The sequence below is a fragment of the Amphiura filiformis genome, unplaced genomic scaffold (assembly GCF_039555335.1).
Source record: "Amphiura filiformis unplaced genomic scaffold, Afil_fr2py scaffold_31, whole genome shotgun sequence".
NCBI classification, from domain to species: Eukaryota; Metazoa; Echinodermata; class Ophiuroidea; order Amphilepidida; family Amphiuridae; genus Amphiura; species Amphiura filiformis.
Window position 1 is genome coordinate 51025 of NW_027305495.1, and position 18444 is coordinate 69468.

Sequence of the window (18444 nt, forward strand, 5' to 3'; positions counted from 1 at the left end):
GGTGGACTGATGGGGGCAAGCAATTTTGGCAAACTGTTTGAAATCCCCCCCTCCCGGGCTCATAATTATTGCACAGCCCCTTAAGGTAACTGACATTTGATGGGTCGTGAATTCACATGCAGCTCTGTTGAGCTCCTTTAAACCACAGATCTATGTTTAAACATGAAAAACATTCATGATTTGATATTTGTCCTTTTAAACTTTTGTGACTTTGCACATAATTACAAATACATATATTTTTATCCATGTTCATCTATGTTCATCCTTGCTCTTCACTATGGACCACTATGGCCTCATCCCAACAGCATAGTTCACTAACTTAATTAAACAATCATAGTGCAAAATTTGACCTCAAGTTTCAGAGAATGAGTTTTTGTACCCAAATTTTCAAAGGTCATTCAATGAATGTGTAAATGTATTGTGGCTAGATAGATGAGTATGTTGTACATCCTTGCGCTTGCAGTTCTGTGATAGGCCTATAGTTAGATCACTTCACCTGATGAGTGCAGGGCAGTAAGTTCTGTACAAAACTAGGCAGTAGTGATCTTTGTATTACTTATACATGTTTTTGCCTACATGAGCAATCTCTGCAAGCACTCTCAAAATTTATTCCATGACAATATTTTATAATTGTTACAGCTAGCGACGGTGAAGTGAAAGGAAGAAAGAGCAGACGGAAGAACTTTATGGTAAGAAAATCAATTACTAATGTAACCCTACCTTGCAGAAATAACTATATCAAATTCATATCAAATGTATATCAAAATTGTATCAAAAACTGTTTTTACGAGTATACAGTTTTGATATAAATGATTAGTTTAACTTCAACACTACACTATTTTTCACTCACCTGAAACGTTTTCACCAGTTCCACTAGCGTCTTCATCAGATTTTAATCATTTTATCTACCACTACATATGAATATCCACTTGTATAGTTTTGATACAGTTTCAGTATATCAAAACTATATCAAAATGTTTTTGATATGAATTTGATAGTACCAAATCATTATCAAAAGTGTATCAAGTACTTTTGTGGGTTCTGATACTATATCAAATGTGTAGCAAATTTGACTTTGAAAACATTTCTGTATCAAAATATTACCAAATTGTACTTTGAACATTTTGTTACAGAAATTGCTATATATCAAAAGTGTATCAAATTGGATGTTGACCATCATATCAATTTGTAAGCGCTCTTTAGCAAATTCATAGTTTATTGAAATAACAACCATATGACAAAACAGGCGAAAATAACTTTTTGCACAAGATATGCAATTTAAAGAGAATTGGCCATTGCTCATTCTAGTGACGCTAGTATATGGACAATATAAATGTGCTTTTTCATTTAAGGGCTGGGGTATGAACGTTTGGACAGTATTTATTTTGGGACATTAGAGCACATCAGACATATCGAATTGCATTCTGAATACGAAGAATGTCATTCTGATATCAAATAATTTTGATTTTTGAAATTAGCAATTTGATACACATTTTATGGCAAATCATTAAAAATTGATATTTTGATATTTAACAGTACTTGAAGTAAACTTTATAAATCTGATGATTTATACTTAAAGTGTATGTAGGTGGGATGAAAAGCCGACGATCAATTGAAAATTTTGACCTTTTCAGTATTGAAGATATGGATTTTTTTCCCAAAACACCCAAAAAAAAAATAGGTCTTTTGGGGAAAAATCCATATCTTCAATATAAAAGGTCAAAATTTTCAATTGACCGTCGGCTTTTCCTCCCTGCTACATACACTTTAAAATATATAATTAGATTTATATAATTTACATCGAGGACTGTTTTATATCAAAAATTTGAAAAATATCAAATTTTTATAATTTGTCATAAAATTTGTATTATATTGTGATTTTAAAAAATGAAAATTATTTGATATCAGAAAGACATGCTTCGTATTCAGAATGCAATTCGATAGGTCTGAGGTGCTCTCATGTCCCACAAAAAATACTGTCGAAACGCAATAAACGCTCATTTTGGATCCCTTAATGACATAAAATGTGACAAATATTGTAAGGAACACTTGAGATTTTGACTTTTAAAACCTACATTTTGGTCAAAAATGTGCTTGGATAGGTAGTTTTCAACAGATTTACCACATTCGCCTTGTTATAACATCGAATTGCATTATCTGTTGACCTAATGACGAAAAGTGTTTTTAGGGAGAAGTGTTAGCTTTCGTTTGATTTACCAAAATGTATCAAATTGTACTTTGAACATTTTGTTAAAGAAATGACTATATCAAAATGTATCAAATTGTACTTTGAACATTTTGTTAAAGAAATGGGTGTATCAAAATGTATCAAATTGTACTTTGAACATTTTGTTAACGAAATAGCTATATCAAAATGTATCAAATTGTACTTTGATAATTTTGTTAAAGAAATAGCTATATAACAATGTATCATTGTACTTGGAACATTTTGGTTAAAGAAATGGGTATATCAAAATGTATCAAATTGTAATTTGAACATTTTATTAAAGAAATGGGTATATCAAAATGTATCAAATTGTACTTTGAAAATTTTGTTAAAGAAATGGCTATCAAATTGAACTTGAGCTAAAAAAATTGTTATGTCTCAAAGCCCACACGCACATTCATTTTTCTTAGCAAGGATTTCTATAGTAATAGGCAGGCCACACTAGGTATGGCATGGGGTGTATGAAAAACACTTTTATAAGCTTTCCTTGCATTAGGCCTATATGGTGTAGTGTGGATTTATGAAGATGATGAATGTGCAGAACTTTGTGTGTGGGGGGATTGTGTGGGCTGCCATCACTTTCAATGGGCATGTAGCCCCAAAAAGCTATACCCCATTCCAGAAAAATCAAAGCACTAATTGTTTTAGATTAATAAACCCAATGAAACACAGCTCAATCCAAATTATTTAAGTAACATTTCAGCATTTATTGAATGCTTAGATTTGTTCAAAAACCTTTGATTTCAGAAAACATGGCAAAAATGCATGTTTTTGGCTCTTTTTTCAAGAAATTGGTAAAATAGTTAACTTCATATCAATTTGTAGTGCTCTTTAGCAAAGTCATAGACCTAGTTCATTGAATTTACAACCGTATAACAAAACAGGCAAAATCAGTAACTTTTTGCACAAGATTTGCAATTTTAAAGAGAATTGGCCATTGCTCATTCTAATGACACCACTGTAGTGTGCTCTTTCATTTAAAAGAATAAAATAATATTTGAAAAATATTGTAAGGAACAGTTGAGGTTTTGACTTTTAAAATCTACATTTTGGTCAAAAAGTCTGCTTGATTTCTTGATTGAGACTTAATTGAAATCAGTGTCTATTTTAAGGTTAGTCTTAACCCTGGAATTATGGAAACTTTTGGCACTCATAACTGCTAACCAGGGGCGTGGCTAGACCAATAAGATTGGGGGGGTGTAGAGCATGTTTTGCCGACGGAAATCAATTTTGCCGCCCCATCCTCAACAGCCCAAAAAGGTTGACCCAATTTTTTTTTTTTCGCTGATTTGGAAAAGTGAAGAGCAAAAAAAAAAAAAAAAGGATTAAAAATAAAAACCTAAAACGTAGGGGCCAAAAAATTTTTTTGACAATTTTTTTTATAAATGAGTAACTACAATCACATTAACAATACCTATATTACGTATCTTACGTAACAACAGCACAATTTTGCAACACATTAACATTTTAGATGTACTCTTGCAATTTGCCGACAATCACACATAGCTTTGACTACATTTGCCGACAATCACATGGTTTTGACGACGGATTGGGGGTGTCACACCCCCTCTAGCGACAGCCCTGCTGCTAACTAAATTATTGGTCTAAAATGTACATTTAGGATGACAGAAGCTTGACAATTCATCTGTGAGGTCAAATTTTGGTAAAAATGCTCAAAATGCTTTTCTTTTTTTTGGGGGGGGGGGGGGGGGATCAATTTCAATAAAAATGGTTGAAATTTGGTGATTGAGCTAATAAATAGGAAGGTGATAAAAGTGGTTTTCCAAGTAAAGTGTTTGGATGCGAGCCGTTAGACCAATAGGCCTATAATATAAACGCCGTGTCAGACAAAAGTCTTTGAACATGGCAAAAGTTCGAAGTCAGCATAAACATCTAAATCCAGCAATGCTGAGGTCTTCATCAGTGCTCGGGCCCCAGTAAAAATTAGAAATACTCGGAGACTCGTTAAATAATAAATAGGAAGTTGATCAGAATAATATCTATGCATTTTTCAACAGATTTGAGTTAAGACTTCATCATGCATTTAGTCATCTTAGACGATTATGACAAAACCAGTGAATGGGCAGCCAAATATGTGAGGAATCGCATCTTAGATTTCAAACCAGGTCCGGACAAATATTTTGTCCTCGGAGTTCCAACAGGTATGTTTTGACTTTCCATCATTTTATTTTGTTCATTTGTCACTCTTCCTTTCACTCTCTCGTTCTTTCTCTCTTTTTTACTCTCTCTCTCTGTCACATTCATGTCTTCTCTCTTCAGGTGCGGATTTAGGGGGGCGCAGCCGGCGCGCGCCCCCTCTATTTTTTGACTAGCAAAGGGCGCCGGTAACTTAAAAATAGAAAAATTGTAAGAAATTAAAAAAAAAAGGAACAAATTCGGCCATGAACATCAAACAATGGGCCAAAACCGTTGAGTTTTCGAGGGGGTAACCCCCTTTAACACATTTTTTTTTTTTTTTTTTAAAAGGAGCCCCCTTTATCAAAAATTCCTGGATCCGACCCTGCTCTTTCCTTCTTATCTCTTATACTAATTGAATATAAAGCCTAAGTGGAAGGAAGAAAGAGGATGAAGAGAAAGTTGTTTTAGTGTTAAGTCCGATTCTTACTCCACATCGCAGCGCAATGCGATACTGCGATGCTTTTAAAACTTTGCAGCATCGCAATGATATTAAAATGAACATTTTAATTTCATCGCGCGATGCTGCGAGGTTTTAAAAGCATGTGGGGTCTGCATCTCCTTTTATGGTCATTTTGGCGACCTTGATTTTACAGCAGCCAATCACAAGCGTGCATGGCTGCGATATCACAGCGCGATGCTATAAAGTTGAACAAAATCCAACTCCATCGCGGACCGAAATCTCCACCGCGTGATGAAAATTTTTACCACCAAGCTCGTTAAAACCTGGCTCAGATTTCAGTTTTTATAGCATCGCAGCATCGCATCGTGCTGCGATGTGGAGTAAGAACTGGGCTTTAGGGCTGACATAATGCAGTTTTAAGTTCATCTCTAAACATGCTGAATGATAAATTTTTCAATTATTTGCCTCACTTCTCGTAATTTGTACCAATATTTATTTGTTAAGGTCGTACTCCAAAGGGTATGTACAAGAAGCTGGTTGAATTCTACCAACAAGGTGTGCTGTCCTTCAAGTATGTCAAGACATTTAACATGGATGAATATGTCAGTAAGTTGTAAATATTTGCAACATCTTTTAATTGAACAGTGGCATAGCTAGGGGTTGTGGAATCTGGGGCCAAGGATACATAATGCCCCCCTCCCAATTCTTGAAACAATTATGCGTGGGTCACATTAAACATTGCACAAATACCACTAAGTAATTTTGGTTATAATGAAGTTCAGTGAATTTCAGTCTTTAACCATGACTTTCATCGCTTGGAGGGGCGCAAAAATTGATGCTGAATCGTCAATTCGGTTCCCCCTCAAGGTAGCGTCCATGGTACGTGCCACCCTCACCCCGTCGCTACACTACTGCAATTGAAACGATTTATAAACGTTTTTACAAAAAAACATTTAAATGCAGAGTTATATAAAAGGTACATAAAGAGTACAAAATGTTTAAATGTTAATAGATTAAAGGTTAACAAGAAATGTCTTTAAAAAGACAACACCATGGATGAAATTCATGTTTCGTAATTTTACATTGAAAAATGTGTGTTAAGTAGGTTTACATTTAATTTATACTTAATTTATACTAGTACAAATAAAGGGATCAATGGAAATCACATCCACCCGAGTTTCGCACCGGGGGGGGGGGGGGCACTCAACTTGAATGTTGGTAGGGGTGTGCGGCGCGGAGTGCCAAACTTTGGGAACTAAGAACTGATTTTCTGGGAAAATAGGGGCTTGAAGAACTGAAATTAGGGCCTAATTATAGGCTGTTGAGCTAAGAATTTCTAAATTATTTCCAAATTTGAGCTTAAAGAGCTACAATTGGCAGAGTTTGAGGCTCAAAGAACTGGAGCAGATCCAAATGTGGGGCTTAAGGAACTGCCGGAGAGCCTGAAAAAGGGACCCTTGACCGCCACACATACCCCTACCACCTTAACATGTGAGTGCCCCCCTCCCCCTGGGTTTCGCATCAATCCAACAATCTATATTCAGACGCCTAACTTGCTGCAGAACATTCGAACAAAATATTTTTGAAGTATTCACAAAAGATACAGGGTTCAACGAACTTTGGGTTAAGATAGTAAAACACCCATACAACATTCGACTAAGATACTCTATTTTGGACAAAACCCTTTTACCGGTTTGATAGCCCCAGCCGTCAGCTCCCAAAGACCCGCTGCCTCAAAATTCTGGGGGAGCATACCCACCATATATCTATGATGTGCCCCGATCAAATCCAAGTCTTTTGTTAACTTGTTATCACTTCCACATTTAATTTACAGACTGTCCTAAGGATCATCCAGAAAGCATCAATTATTTTATGTGGGATCACTTGTTCAAACATGTAGACATTCTTCCAGAGAACGTTCACATCTTTGATGGAAATGCACCGGATCTAGACAAAGAATGCAAGGAATATGAAGAAAAGATAGAAGCTGCTGGAGGAATTGAGTTGTGTATTACAGGTGAGTAAATGGCCCTAGGGGACACTCGACTTTGAAAGTGACGGTGATGCTGCTGGACAGCAGTATGAAACTAGGGGTCTTTCGGTGAGAGCCTAGACACCCATGAAACAGGGGGGTCTTTCAGTGAGAAGGCCAAAAAAAGGGTCTTTCCATGAGAAAGTGAGACTGGGAAAACTTTTGTGTCAAAATATAAAAGTTGATACAAAATTTTCAAAAATTCATCAAAATTTGATACATTTGATGAAAAATTATGAAAAAACAGGGTGAGAGATTATCAGAAATTTTCCCAACAAGTCACCAATTTTTAGCGAGTTCTACCCCCCTGATAACCATCTCCACACTGGTGTCGACTGCAGACGACAAGTTTCAAAATGAAAAAAAAATATCTGAATTGTAAATTTTCATGAGCATATTTGGTAACAAAAATGCACTAAAATAAATACAAACAACTGGTTTTGTGGTTCCTAATTTGAGAAAAATATCTCATAACTTGGGAGTTTTGACATGTTTTATGTTGAAGCCTACGGCTAAGAGGGTATTGTGAAAAATTCAAACATTTTGCCTTTAACCGATGAATATTGTGACGGGTTGTAGTCCCAAGGGATATTCCAAATAATACAGCCGGCAGATTGGTCTATTATTTGGTGACACTTTCAAAATGACCCTCAGTACAAAAATTAGTTTGTCTAAGAAAACAGCATGCGATAGAGTATTGTAATTTTACTCCAATGATTTTAGGTCATCTGAAGGAGTGTCTTATGGCAGCATGAGTCATTAATTTTGGTATTGGTCCAAATTTCATGAAAAATTGGTATTATTGATGGGTCCACTTTCAAATTATGAGTGGCACGCCCAGCCCCCACCCAAACCAAACTTGAGTACCCCTGGGCACATCAGACACACCAAATTGCATATATGAATACAAGGGATGCCCTTCTGATATCAAATAATTTGGATTTTTTTAAATTTGCAATATAATACAAATTTTATGACAAATTACTGAAAATTGATATTTTTGACATTTAACAGTCCTCGAAGTAAACTTTGTAAATCTATAATCTATACTTAAAGTATATGTAACTAGGCTGAAAAGCTGACCATCAATTGAAAATTTTGACCTTTTGTATTGAAGATAATATAGGCCTACATGAAATTTCATAAAAGAACTAAAAATTTTAGAAAAGCAAATGCCTGCTCTCCACTATTTGCCAAAAAATGAACAGTATATCTCATCAAAACGAATAGTAATAAGATAAAAAATAAATTGTGAGGGTAAAAATCAAGGGGAATTAATTAATCGCATGTAAATCCGGGTCGAAAATGAGTTTTACATTACATTTCTCAAGATGGCATTTAGAGCTCCATGTTGATACGACTTTTCTTTGCAAAGTTACACCAATTTTCCAATCACTGAAAACAATATAAAACAAAAGAATTTGAACACTTTCTTTGCCAATATCTCAAAATCAATATTAGTGACATTTGACTCATTTCCCTTGACCTTGTCACAATTGAGAGTTACTATGGACCACAATGGCCTCATCCCAATGGCATAGTTCAATAACCTCAATTAAACAATCATAGTGCAAAATTTGACCTCAAGTTTCAGAGTATGAGTTTTTGTACCCAAATTTTCAAAGGTCATTCAATGAATGAACAAATGTATTGGGGTTAAAGAACTGTGCCTTGACGGATGAGTATGTTGTGGATGGATCCTAGTAAGTGTACCCTATTTTGATACTACAGGAGTTGGACCAGATGGTTACATATCTTGCAATTTACCAGGATCTAGCCTTGTGTCCAGAACACAAGTGACGAAGCTTACTTATGGTCCGGAGGCAATTGCTGCGCAATCTAGGTTCTTTAATGGAGAGGTTTCCACATTGGCATTTACTGTTGGTATGGGAACAATCATGGATGCCAGAGAGGCGAGTGGGAGGGGCACTCAAATTTAAAATGCTATTCTTTAGTTCCCCTCAAGTTAGGTAGTGACGTTGATGCTTTTTTACAGTTGCATTACAAGCGTGTGGACAAACCATGTGTGTACATGTTCTGTGCTATTAGATTTACATGTGCGATTTGATACTACGCCCAGCGAAATACGCACCTAAGTCACTACGGAACTTCAGGCGAACCAATGTATCTTGGAGGCATCTATGTTATAGCAGGCGGGTGACACTCCTCCCGAAGCATGGTAAAATGACCCCTCCATTGTGTTTGTTCATTTGTGTATGGAGAGCCATTATACTGGAAATACCTTTTAAAAGCATTAAATTAGTATCACCCTGCCGGCCCCATGCACTGGAAAACCAGAATTTGTTATTTAAAAAGAAACGAAAATACAAAAAAATCCAGATCCACCTGTGTACATATAAATGGGTAGCAAAATTGGATTGCAAGTGTCTACGATCCAGTTCTGACGTCACAAGTCAAGAGTCGTCAAATCGATCAACGAACTGCATCATTCTGCTGACAAAGGTTGTAGTGTAAACAATTGAAAATTTCAGGTGAGCAACTTTATGTGTTGTGAACAAAAATTCAATTCTTTATTTAGTTACTTGTGGTTTTGTCACAAGATAAGACTTTTCTGTTTTCTGTAACTTTCATCACAAACAGGTAATGATTATGGTAACCGGAGCCCGCAAATCCGTTGCGTTGTACAAAGCAGTGGAGGAAGGGGTCAATCACATGTGGCCGGTATCAGCTTTCCAACAACACCCACGAGCCATCATCATATGTGATGAGGATGCGACGCTCGAGTTGCGTGTGAAAACGGTCAAGTATTTCAAAGATTTGATGCCTATTCACAACGAACTAGTGGCTGATTCGCATAATATCAGTGAGGTCCATGGACAGAAAAATAAGTAATATCTTCAGGCCAGCCTTGTGAAGTTCTGCATTGTTGGACAGATGCTTTGAAATGAACAAATCATATATCAAAATGTTCAGAAGAGTCTGAAAAATCTTTTCTATGTTGCCAAATTTGTAACCCGCATGTTCTGTTCCGTTTCCATGACAACAGTCACATTTTAACTACAATCCTGAAAAAAAAAGTAATAAACAATTGAAATGCATGGCCTATTAAAAATATGGGAAAGGCAATTTGAAACATGCATTAGATGTATGTGAAGCACAAACTCCCCCCCCCCCCTGTATTTGACCCTTCCCCACACCCCAGCTTTCAATGTTGGAGGGTCTCACAGACCTGTTGATGGCTTTAGGCCAAAAAATAAAAAAGTCTGTCTCAGACAATCGCGCATTGCTATGTGAATTTCAGTTAAGCGCATAACGCTACGTATTGGCCATATATATTTTCAGTATCGTATAGCGATCCAAAGGTGTCTTTCTTTTTTTTTGTAGTTTGGCTGTTGCTTTTTGTACAGGATTCCCAGGATTGTAAGAGTTAAAATTCTATAAAAAAAACCACTGGGCTTTACATTTAGTGCGGGAGCGGTAACTGTTTTTGAATATTACTAATTTGATTTATAGATGAAAATATAGTTTCTTATTGATTTTTAGTCCGTTTTGACCAAAACATGTATTTTTTGGGCATATTTTTGAAAACAAAATTGCATAATAGGAAATCTATATCAATTTATTGAGGCAGATGTTTGGTTACTGTTATAATTATTCACAAGAAAAAAATTAATTGATTGAGATCAAGTCTATAATTTGTTAGTTCATTGTTTTTATCAGCAAGAAAGTTGAAGCACAAAGAATATTTCATTAATAATGAATGCAGAATAAGGACGATTCTGAAACAGGAGTCACTTAAAGCCATAATGTGTGATTTGCTCCACAGCGACACCCTGAATTTTTCTTGAAGTTCTACTTTTTGCATGATTGTAATGCTCAATTGTATACCAAAATACCATGTTAAAGATTAAGCCTGAAGTGCTTTAATTCAGTAACAAATTTGCATAGTAAAATTTGGGATCTCCGGTTTTATTCCTTAATTCCCCAGAGCCCCACAGTTAAGCAGCTAAGTGGTTTCTTTTTTCATTTTACCTCATTATTTAAAAATGGAAAAAAATAATTTCTAAAGTTGTTTTTTTTTAAATTTTTTTTTTACAATTATTCTTGATTTGGCTACCCTATGTAGAGTAAGTGGATTAGGCATTGTTACTGCAAGTGTCTCTCCTGATGAAGTGCTGATTTATGCAAAAATCTCAAATTTGTAAAATTATGACTTATGCAATTATTTTATTTATTAAAGTAAAATACAAATTGAATAAGACAATGAAATATGAACTGTTCCATTACATTGAATATTCTTAACATTGTACCCATAAACATTCAATATTTGTATTATATAGGGTCCACAACTTAGAAGTTCCCCCTAATACTTTTTAAAATAAGTCCAAAAATATTGTATAAAATGTAAAAAGGTATGCATAGCCCTATTTGTTTTACACATGTGGACCAATTTATAGCATCACACGTCATTGCGTTCAGTCACAATGGTTAATTGTGTAAGAAAAGAGACAGTTTTAAAAGTTGCACCTGAGTCCATAGCAGTCAGATTTTCTTTGACAAACACATGAATAGACCTGGCTTACTGTATTGTTTGAGAGCTGTCTCCTATGGACTTAGATGCAACTTTTAACACTGTTTAAAACAGTCTCTTTTTTACATAATGAGCAGCTGTGGCTAAACGCAATGATGTGTGACGCTATAATTTGGTCCATATGTGTAAAACAAATAAGGCTACCTGAACATTTTTACATATTTGCATTTTGTCAAATATTATTCGATTTATTTAAAAAAGTATTTAGGGGGAACTTATAATTTGTGGACTCTATATAAATTTATATTAACAAAACCCAAGCAGATTTTTATTTCCATGATTTTGGCTTTTGCTTCCTGACAGTGTTTTTAAACATAATTTATTATCACACTTAAACAGGAATAAAAATTTAAAAAAAATCTAAACAATACAAGCAAAAGGCTAACATCATATGTTAAGTTATGCATTGCACTAGCCTACATAATATTTACATCCAAATACTTATGTATAGAAACTAATAATAAGGCCAAAAAGAAAAAGGTTTGTCTCAAAGCTTGCGCGCGCGTTTGTAAAATCGCACAATTTGACAAAAAAGAAATGCGGAAATTTTTTTTATTTCAATTTTTTTTTTTATAGTTTTTCCAGAAAAAAATCGTGAAAATCAGGTTTTTTCTCAAAATACCATGAAAAAAGTCGGGAATAAAAAAAAAAATCGCATTTCGCATTTGTTTTTTAAAATTTCTCGTGAGCTTTGAGACAAACCTTTTTTTTTTTTTGCCTAGATTTGTGGCCATAATTGGATTGTAGAAGCTCTTGTAATGGGCAATTCCAGTTGAAATCCTTACACCCTCTATGGAAGACATGACCTCAATCTCCCACACAGGGAGTGTATATTTCAAATGGAGTCACCCATTCATGTAACCCCATTTGAAATTTACACTTCCTGTGTGGAAGATTATTTGGCCAGGTCTTTCATATGGGGTGTATGGATTTTAACTGGAATAGCCCAACTTAATTAACAATTTTGTACTAAAATACATGTTAAAATTGCACTAAGGGAACCAACCAAAAGATCGATGACGTCCTATAAACGAAACTAGTTTCGTTAACGAAACTAGGTTTAGGGGAGGGGTAAAAATACTCCCTTACATTTGTACAAAAATATCAGTCTGAAGAATGTCATTATTATTATTATGTCAACATTTTTAACATATCTTTATTACGTTTCTGGCAGAGAGGGAGGGGGCTGAGAAACGAAACTATAGGATGTCATCAATCTTTTGGTTTGTTCCCTAATAGGGTACACTTAAACAGGTGCAAAATAGACTAATTAGGGAGGGTGCTAATTAGCTTGCAGGGATGTGATTTGTCTGGATTTTTTATGGCCAAAATTAACACAATTTTATTGAGTTTCAGCCCGTTTTAGGGTACTTTTTACCCAATTTCACACTGTTTCTGGATTTGTTACTATTTTCTGGATATTTCACAAGCTTTGAATCACATCCCTGTAGCTTGAATATGGTACACGTCTATTACCGTAGTCATTCCATTAACTGCCCTTGCCCCTATAGACCACTTGACATGTGACGTCATTGCCCGGCAGTATGCGCACGCATTATGGTACTTTCCATTGTTCATTGCCCTGCAGTGTGCGTACGCATCGTAGTCTGCTCAGGGCATGTGTATTTTAAATCTCCCACCACATTGCATATAGTACAAGAAAGCCATTGAACAGTGAAGCGGTTCGTTCGGGCATATCGAAAAAAAACAATCCCTCGCCTTTGTTGATAAACAATAATGTAAAGTGGTCTATAGGCACCTACCAAGCTACTTTTTACACATGGTCCTCGTTATTATTATGTGCAGAATCCATGCACCTACATGTGTATATTAAACACAGAACCATCTACACATCACATCTATGTTTGGCCCATTTTTTTACACATGCAATTATGTAAACAATGTAAACAATCACGCAATATAAAAAAATAAGCATCCACCCAAAATGTCTTTAAGCGCCCTGGGCGATTAATGGAACAAATATGGTACATTGTTGATTGAGGCATAAAATAGTTATATACATTATTACACCTCTGGGTCAGGATAATAGGACAGTATCCAGTACCTCAGGAAAAATAGTTGAGTATTTTCTCTCTAACCATGTACAAAGTATAATGTATCTTAGGCTATATTTAAAAAAAAACAAAGCTTCTAAAAACCCAATGTGGAATGCAATTTTGATCAGTGGCGTAACTACCGGGGGCAGAGGGGGCAACATGCCCCGGTCGCTACCCTTAGGGGGCGCCAAATTGACATCGATTCTGCGCCCCTCCAAGCGATGAAAGTCAAAATTTTCGCGCGCATTTCTGCACAAAATCAACTGAGAGAACATTTTAAGACCAATATTCAACATCCAGTAACCAAAATTAATTAGTGGTAGGCCTTATTTGTCCAATATCCTTAGCCCTGGGCGCCACAACCCCAAGCTACGCCACTGTTTTGCGTCTAAGATATTCTCGGGTGGGGGGAGGGGTAGGGGCAACAATTTTGTTTCTTGCCCCGGGCGCTACCAACCCTAGTTACGCCACTGATTTTGATCTAGCATTTTTTTTAAACTTTAAAATAACCTAATGCGCAAAACTTTCCTAACGCCCATGGGAGCTTTGAGATGAAGAATTGTTTGTTAATAGCCTTATGGAAAACCTCAATGTACAAATTTGACTTGGTTTATTTTAGCTGTGTTCATTGAACTTCATAACTTATGCATCATTACTACAGATTAATATTTATCATAATTAGTCTTAAAAATATATCTTTCTTACACTAAAATGATGAAAGGCACTATCTTTTGTTGCATTAAATATTGGACTCATAACTTGGGCTTGCTTATATCACACATGGAATGTATTAAAATGAACATTTATTTTACTAAAAATTTACTGTCAAATTACCATTAAAAGAAAACTAAGTAAAGACAATGACACAAAGTTTTAATAATCATGATGGCAATCAATCAAGTCACCTTTTATTGTGCGTTTGGAATTTGTTTCAGAATCAACACCATTTACCTCTGAGCTCAGCTGAAACACAGAAGTATTTTCTCATAGAGAACCCATAATTGAAAACATCTGAAACATGAGTTACCATTGGATTCCACTTCACAACAGTGTACGACATCGATAGAGTAAAGTGAATCAATTTGAACTAGTGAACGCAGCATCAACTATCGGGTCCACTGATAAACTGACTGTAGGAGTTGAATTTTTCAAAACAAGATCAAACTTATCCCAGGGTAGACCTACCCACCTAGAACTAGAATTCCTGAGTATAAGTCTCTGAAACTGTTGATTAAGATAATAATAATCATGGTTGAGACCCACAAAAGGTACTGTAAAAGTCAATATTTTCGCGAGAAGATATTTTCGCGATTTTGAACATTTTGTCAATTACGCGAGAATTAAATTCTGCGGTTTTGATATTGATACAATAGAAACCTAATGCAAAAGGTTATTTTCGCAAGTTTTTATTTTCGCGATTTTATGTCCACTCGCGAAATTCGCGAAAATAAAAACCTTGCGAAAATTTCTACTTTTACAGTATATAAAATACTGATGCATACAAAGCTCTGATGGCGAATATCCCAGGAGATTCCTCAACAAGCGTATATATGTGGCCTGGAAGTTACAATGGATAAAATATTACTGTGAAATACTTGTGTAATGTGCATATTAATATATCATTGTAATTCAAGAAAATAATGCCTCAAAATCCAAATCTCTGAAAATGGAGGTAGTAAATATATAAGCAAACAGATATTCGTACACTAATTGTAAATATTTGTACAAAATCCCGTAATTAATTGAAACAGGGTTCCCGCTCCTTGAAACCTTTAAAATATTTTCAAGGACTTTCCACAACACAAAAAGCTGCATATTAACGAGAGTGACACCTCCTCTCACTCCCCAAATTTTGTCAAAATTATACCAATTCCAATTTATAGAGGACCTTGTACAAATTTCCAGGACTTTCAAGGCCTCGAAAAGGTGTTTTCAAATTCAAGGACTGCGGGAACCCTGTTGAAAGCTTTCCATTTCCCAGGAACTAATATAATAAGTGAAACGTAATTATATTGTGACACCTTTAATCTTTGAATATCTCATGATCTTTGAAGATCTATGAAAGCTTTCCGTTCAATTACTTATGGCACCAGTAAATTGGAAATTAAAATAGCTAATTAAGTAAAATTGACAAACCCTTTTGCATGTAGATCTGTAGAAGCAAGTACTTCTATTTGAGACAATCTACTTGCAATTAACCCTGAAAACAATTTCCTCCTCCCATGTGCTGTTATGCATTAATACCTGAGGAACATTTTGGATATCAAATGCTTATACAACATAATTGACTAATTGATTAACCATGCATTCTTGCCGTCTTTGTCCAATTTGTACAAGTCCAATTGTCAAGCTCTGAAACAGTTACATGTAATAAACATCTCAAAAAAAGTAACTAACCCCCCTTAAATAAAGACCATTATTCAAAAATGGGTGATTGTATTACAAATCTGTTAAATGCGTTGGAAGTAGAATTTATTTCTGCACATTTCTGCACCTCATTTGTAGCAATTGACTAAATATTGACGTCACAGCGTACATTTAAATCAATGTAGTTTTGAAAGTTGCAGTAAATTCTATTGATTTTGCATTCAGTGTAATGGAAAGAAATCTGTGTAATGATATCTGAGTGTTTTTGTATTGTAAAAATTTGTATGTAAGTGCAACTTTCAAATCTGGACCTCACTACATTAAATTGACCGGTGTTTTATTGTTTTCTGGGCTATCGTATCAAATGAGGTGTCAAAATGCGCAGAAATAAATTTTGCTTCCAACGCATTTTACAGATCTGCAATACAATAGCCCCTTTTTGAATAATGACCATTATATAACGGGGGTTAGTTACTTTTTTTGAGATGTTTATGATCATCACATTATGTGACCATATATAATCACTAGGACCTATTCGCCCATTGGCTGCATATATGAATGAACATTCACTGGAATTGAAACAGATGATATTTCAAAATATAAAAAAATTTAAAATTGCAACTTTACACCTGGTTCGCCGTGCAAGGACGGTCATGTGTAACACTCACATCTACTCTCTATTCACAAATTGAACACATTTTCTGAATGAAATATCTTTCTAGTAATAAAATGACGAAAGGCACTTTTGTTGCATTAAATATTTTACTGTTTGGTCTTGCATCACACATAGAATATATGTGTACATCCACATCAAAACGATGCACTTGTCGGCTGCTACATGTGCCTCATTTCAAAAAATAGCTAGGAACAAATACCAGATTCCTCTCAAGTGGAGGTCACTTCAAATCATCCCAAGTCACATGGTTTAGGAATACAGAGATACATTCCTTAACTATGTGGCTTGGGGGTTATTTGAAGTGACCTCCACTTGAGATGAGTCTGGTATTTGTTCCTAGCTATTATGTGAAATGAGACACATGTAGCAGCCTACAAGTGCATCGTTTTGATATGGATGTACACATATCACAATTTTGCTGAAAATTTACTGTTGAATTATGATTTTGTCACAAGTATAAAAACTGAAGTTATGTACATTAAACACCCCAAAATAAAGTGGAAATCTGTTATCAAAAAATGCTTACTAAATAATATCCTACTCTTATTTCTAAAAGTTGACTATATTGATCCAACTTTTGATCCAAACACAAGGTAATAATTCCTATCTCAGAATTGTACTCCATCTTTCATCAGCGAGTGAATGACTAAAAGGTCACGCTCTTTTGACCTTTGACCTGATAACAGGTTTGTAGACCTTTGAAAGTCTGAACAAGTTGTTCCAAAATTGAGCATTTGAACAACGAAACGGATCGCCTTGGTGATTTAATATTTCGTGTGAGTCCGCTATCAGCTGATGACAAAGTGGAAGTGAAAATCTGTGATGAAATCAGAGGTCAAAGAGCACATGTAAACAATGTCAACAACAAGGTAGGAATTATTTCCTTGTGTTTGGATCAAAAGTTTAAATCAAAATCACGATTTATACCAACACATGAACTTTCATGAACGTATATTTACACACTTAAAAATACATGCTTATTATATAAGATTATACTTCTATTTCTTAAAATAGATTACACTTTACACACACTAAAGACACTTCAATTTTTAAAATTGACTGCTCAGTGCCAAAAGTGGGCAAATGTAATAGCTGCCCTGTGAACATTTGGTAGTTTATGCACAGTATATACTGTACTCGTCAACACATGTCAGCTTTTGACTCCCAGATCTGCCAACTGTCCCTAATTTTGAGGGACTGTCCCTCGTTTGTGGTTTTCCAAAGTGAAAAAGAGGGACAATGTTATCCTGCTTTCTAAAAAACTCAGTGATGGCAAATTTAAATGTAAAACTAAAAACAGCAGAAAATGATGCAAATTTTACTTTAAAATTTTGCTATGGTATTCTCTTTAGTCTATTGTGATAAATTTAGACCTGCAAAACCTTCCCAGCATTCTGAAAGTATTGCACACCTCAAGTCTTTGAAATCATTGGTACCTGGTTTGTGTACATGTACAAGGTTTTGGCCTCAATGTTCCTCTTTCTGACTTCGGTAGGTTGGCAGGTCTAGTCTCCCACATACATTTGTAAAAATTGTACATGTACCATGATTATACTGTACTCATCTACGTATTTCAGCTTTCGACTCGCATACATTGTACAATCAAATTGTTCTTTACCATAATTATACTGCATATGTACTCATCTACATATTTCAGTTTTAGACTCACACAATCATTTGTACAATCAAATTGTACATGTACCATGATTATACTGTACTCATCTACGTATTTCTGCTTTCGACTCATACATTTGTACAATCAAATTGTACTTTAACATTTTTACCTTTTTTAATATAAAGTGTACATTACACTAGCAAGTTTTCCATTAAATGTCAAACACCATGTCTTTTTTTTCTCTAAAACTTGAAGATTTTAGGGAAATCTGATTACATTTATGTTCTGGAAACACCATGTAAACAACCAATGGTATTGA

The 18444-nt window shown here is 35.1% G+C and overlaps 1 protein-coding gene across 1 annotated transcript; it reads left to right on the forward strand.

Moving 5' to 3' along the window:
* Positions 1 to 514: 514 nt before the first annotated feature.
* Positions 515 to 11188, forward strand: LOC140143875 (glucosamine-6-phosphate deaminase 1-like). Its single transcript, XM_072165687.1, has 6 exons — positions 515 to 689; positions 4246 to 4389; positions 5331 to 5432; positions 6661 to 6843; positions 8590 to 8771; positions 9460 to 11188. Exons 2-6 carry the CDS (start codon positions 4266 to 4268, stop codon positions 9709 to 9711), a joined length of 843 nt encoding a protein of 280 aa, XP_072021788.1. The 5' UTR covers positions 515 to 689; positions 4246 to 4265; the 3' UTR covers positions 9712 to 11188.
* The last annotated feature ends 7256 nt before the right edge of the window (positions 11189 to 18444 follow it).

What these genes read in the sequence shown, in the direction of transcription:
- LOC140143875 (XM_072165687.1), top strand. Translation starts at nt 4,266, where the DNA reads ATGCATTTAGTCATCTTAGACGATTATGACAAAACCAGTGAATGGGCA. An exon ending in AATTGAGTTGTGTATTACAG is followed by an intron (nt 6,844 to 8,589) that starts GTGAGTAAATGG and finishes TTGATACTACAG; the next exon opens with GAGTTGGACCAGATGGTTAC. An exon ending in CAATCATGGATGCCAGAGAG is followed by an intron (nt 8,772 to 9,459) that starts GCGAGTGGGAGG and finishes CATCACAAACAG; the next exon opens with GTAATGATTATGGTAACCGG.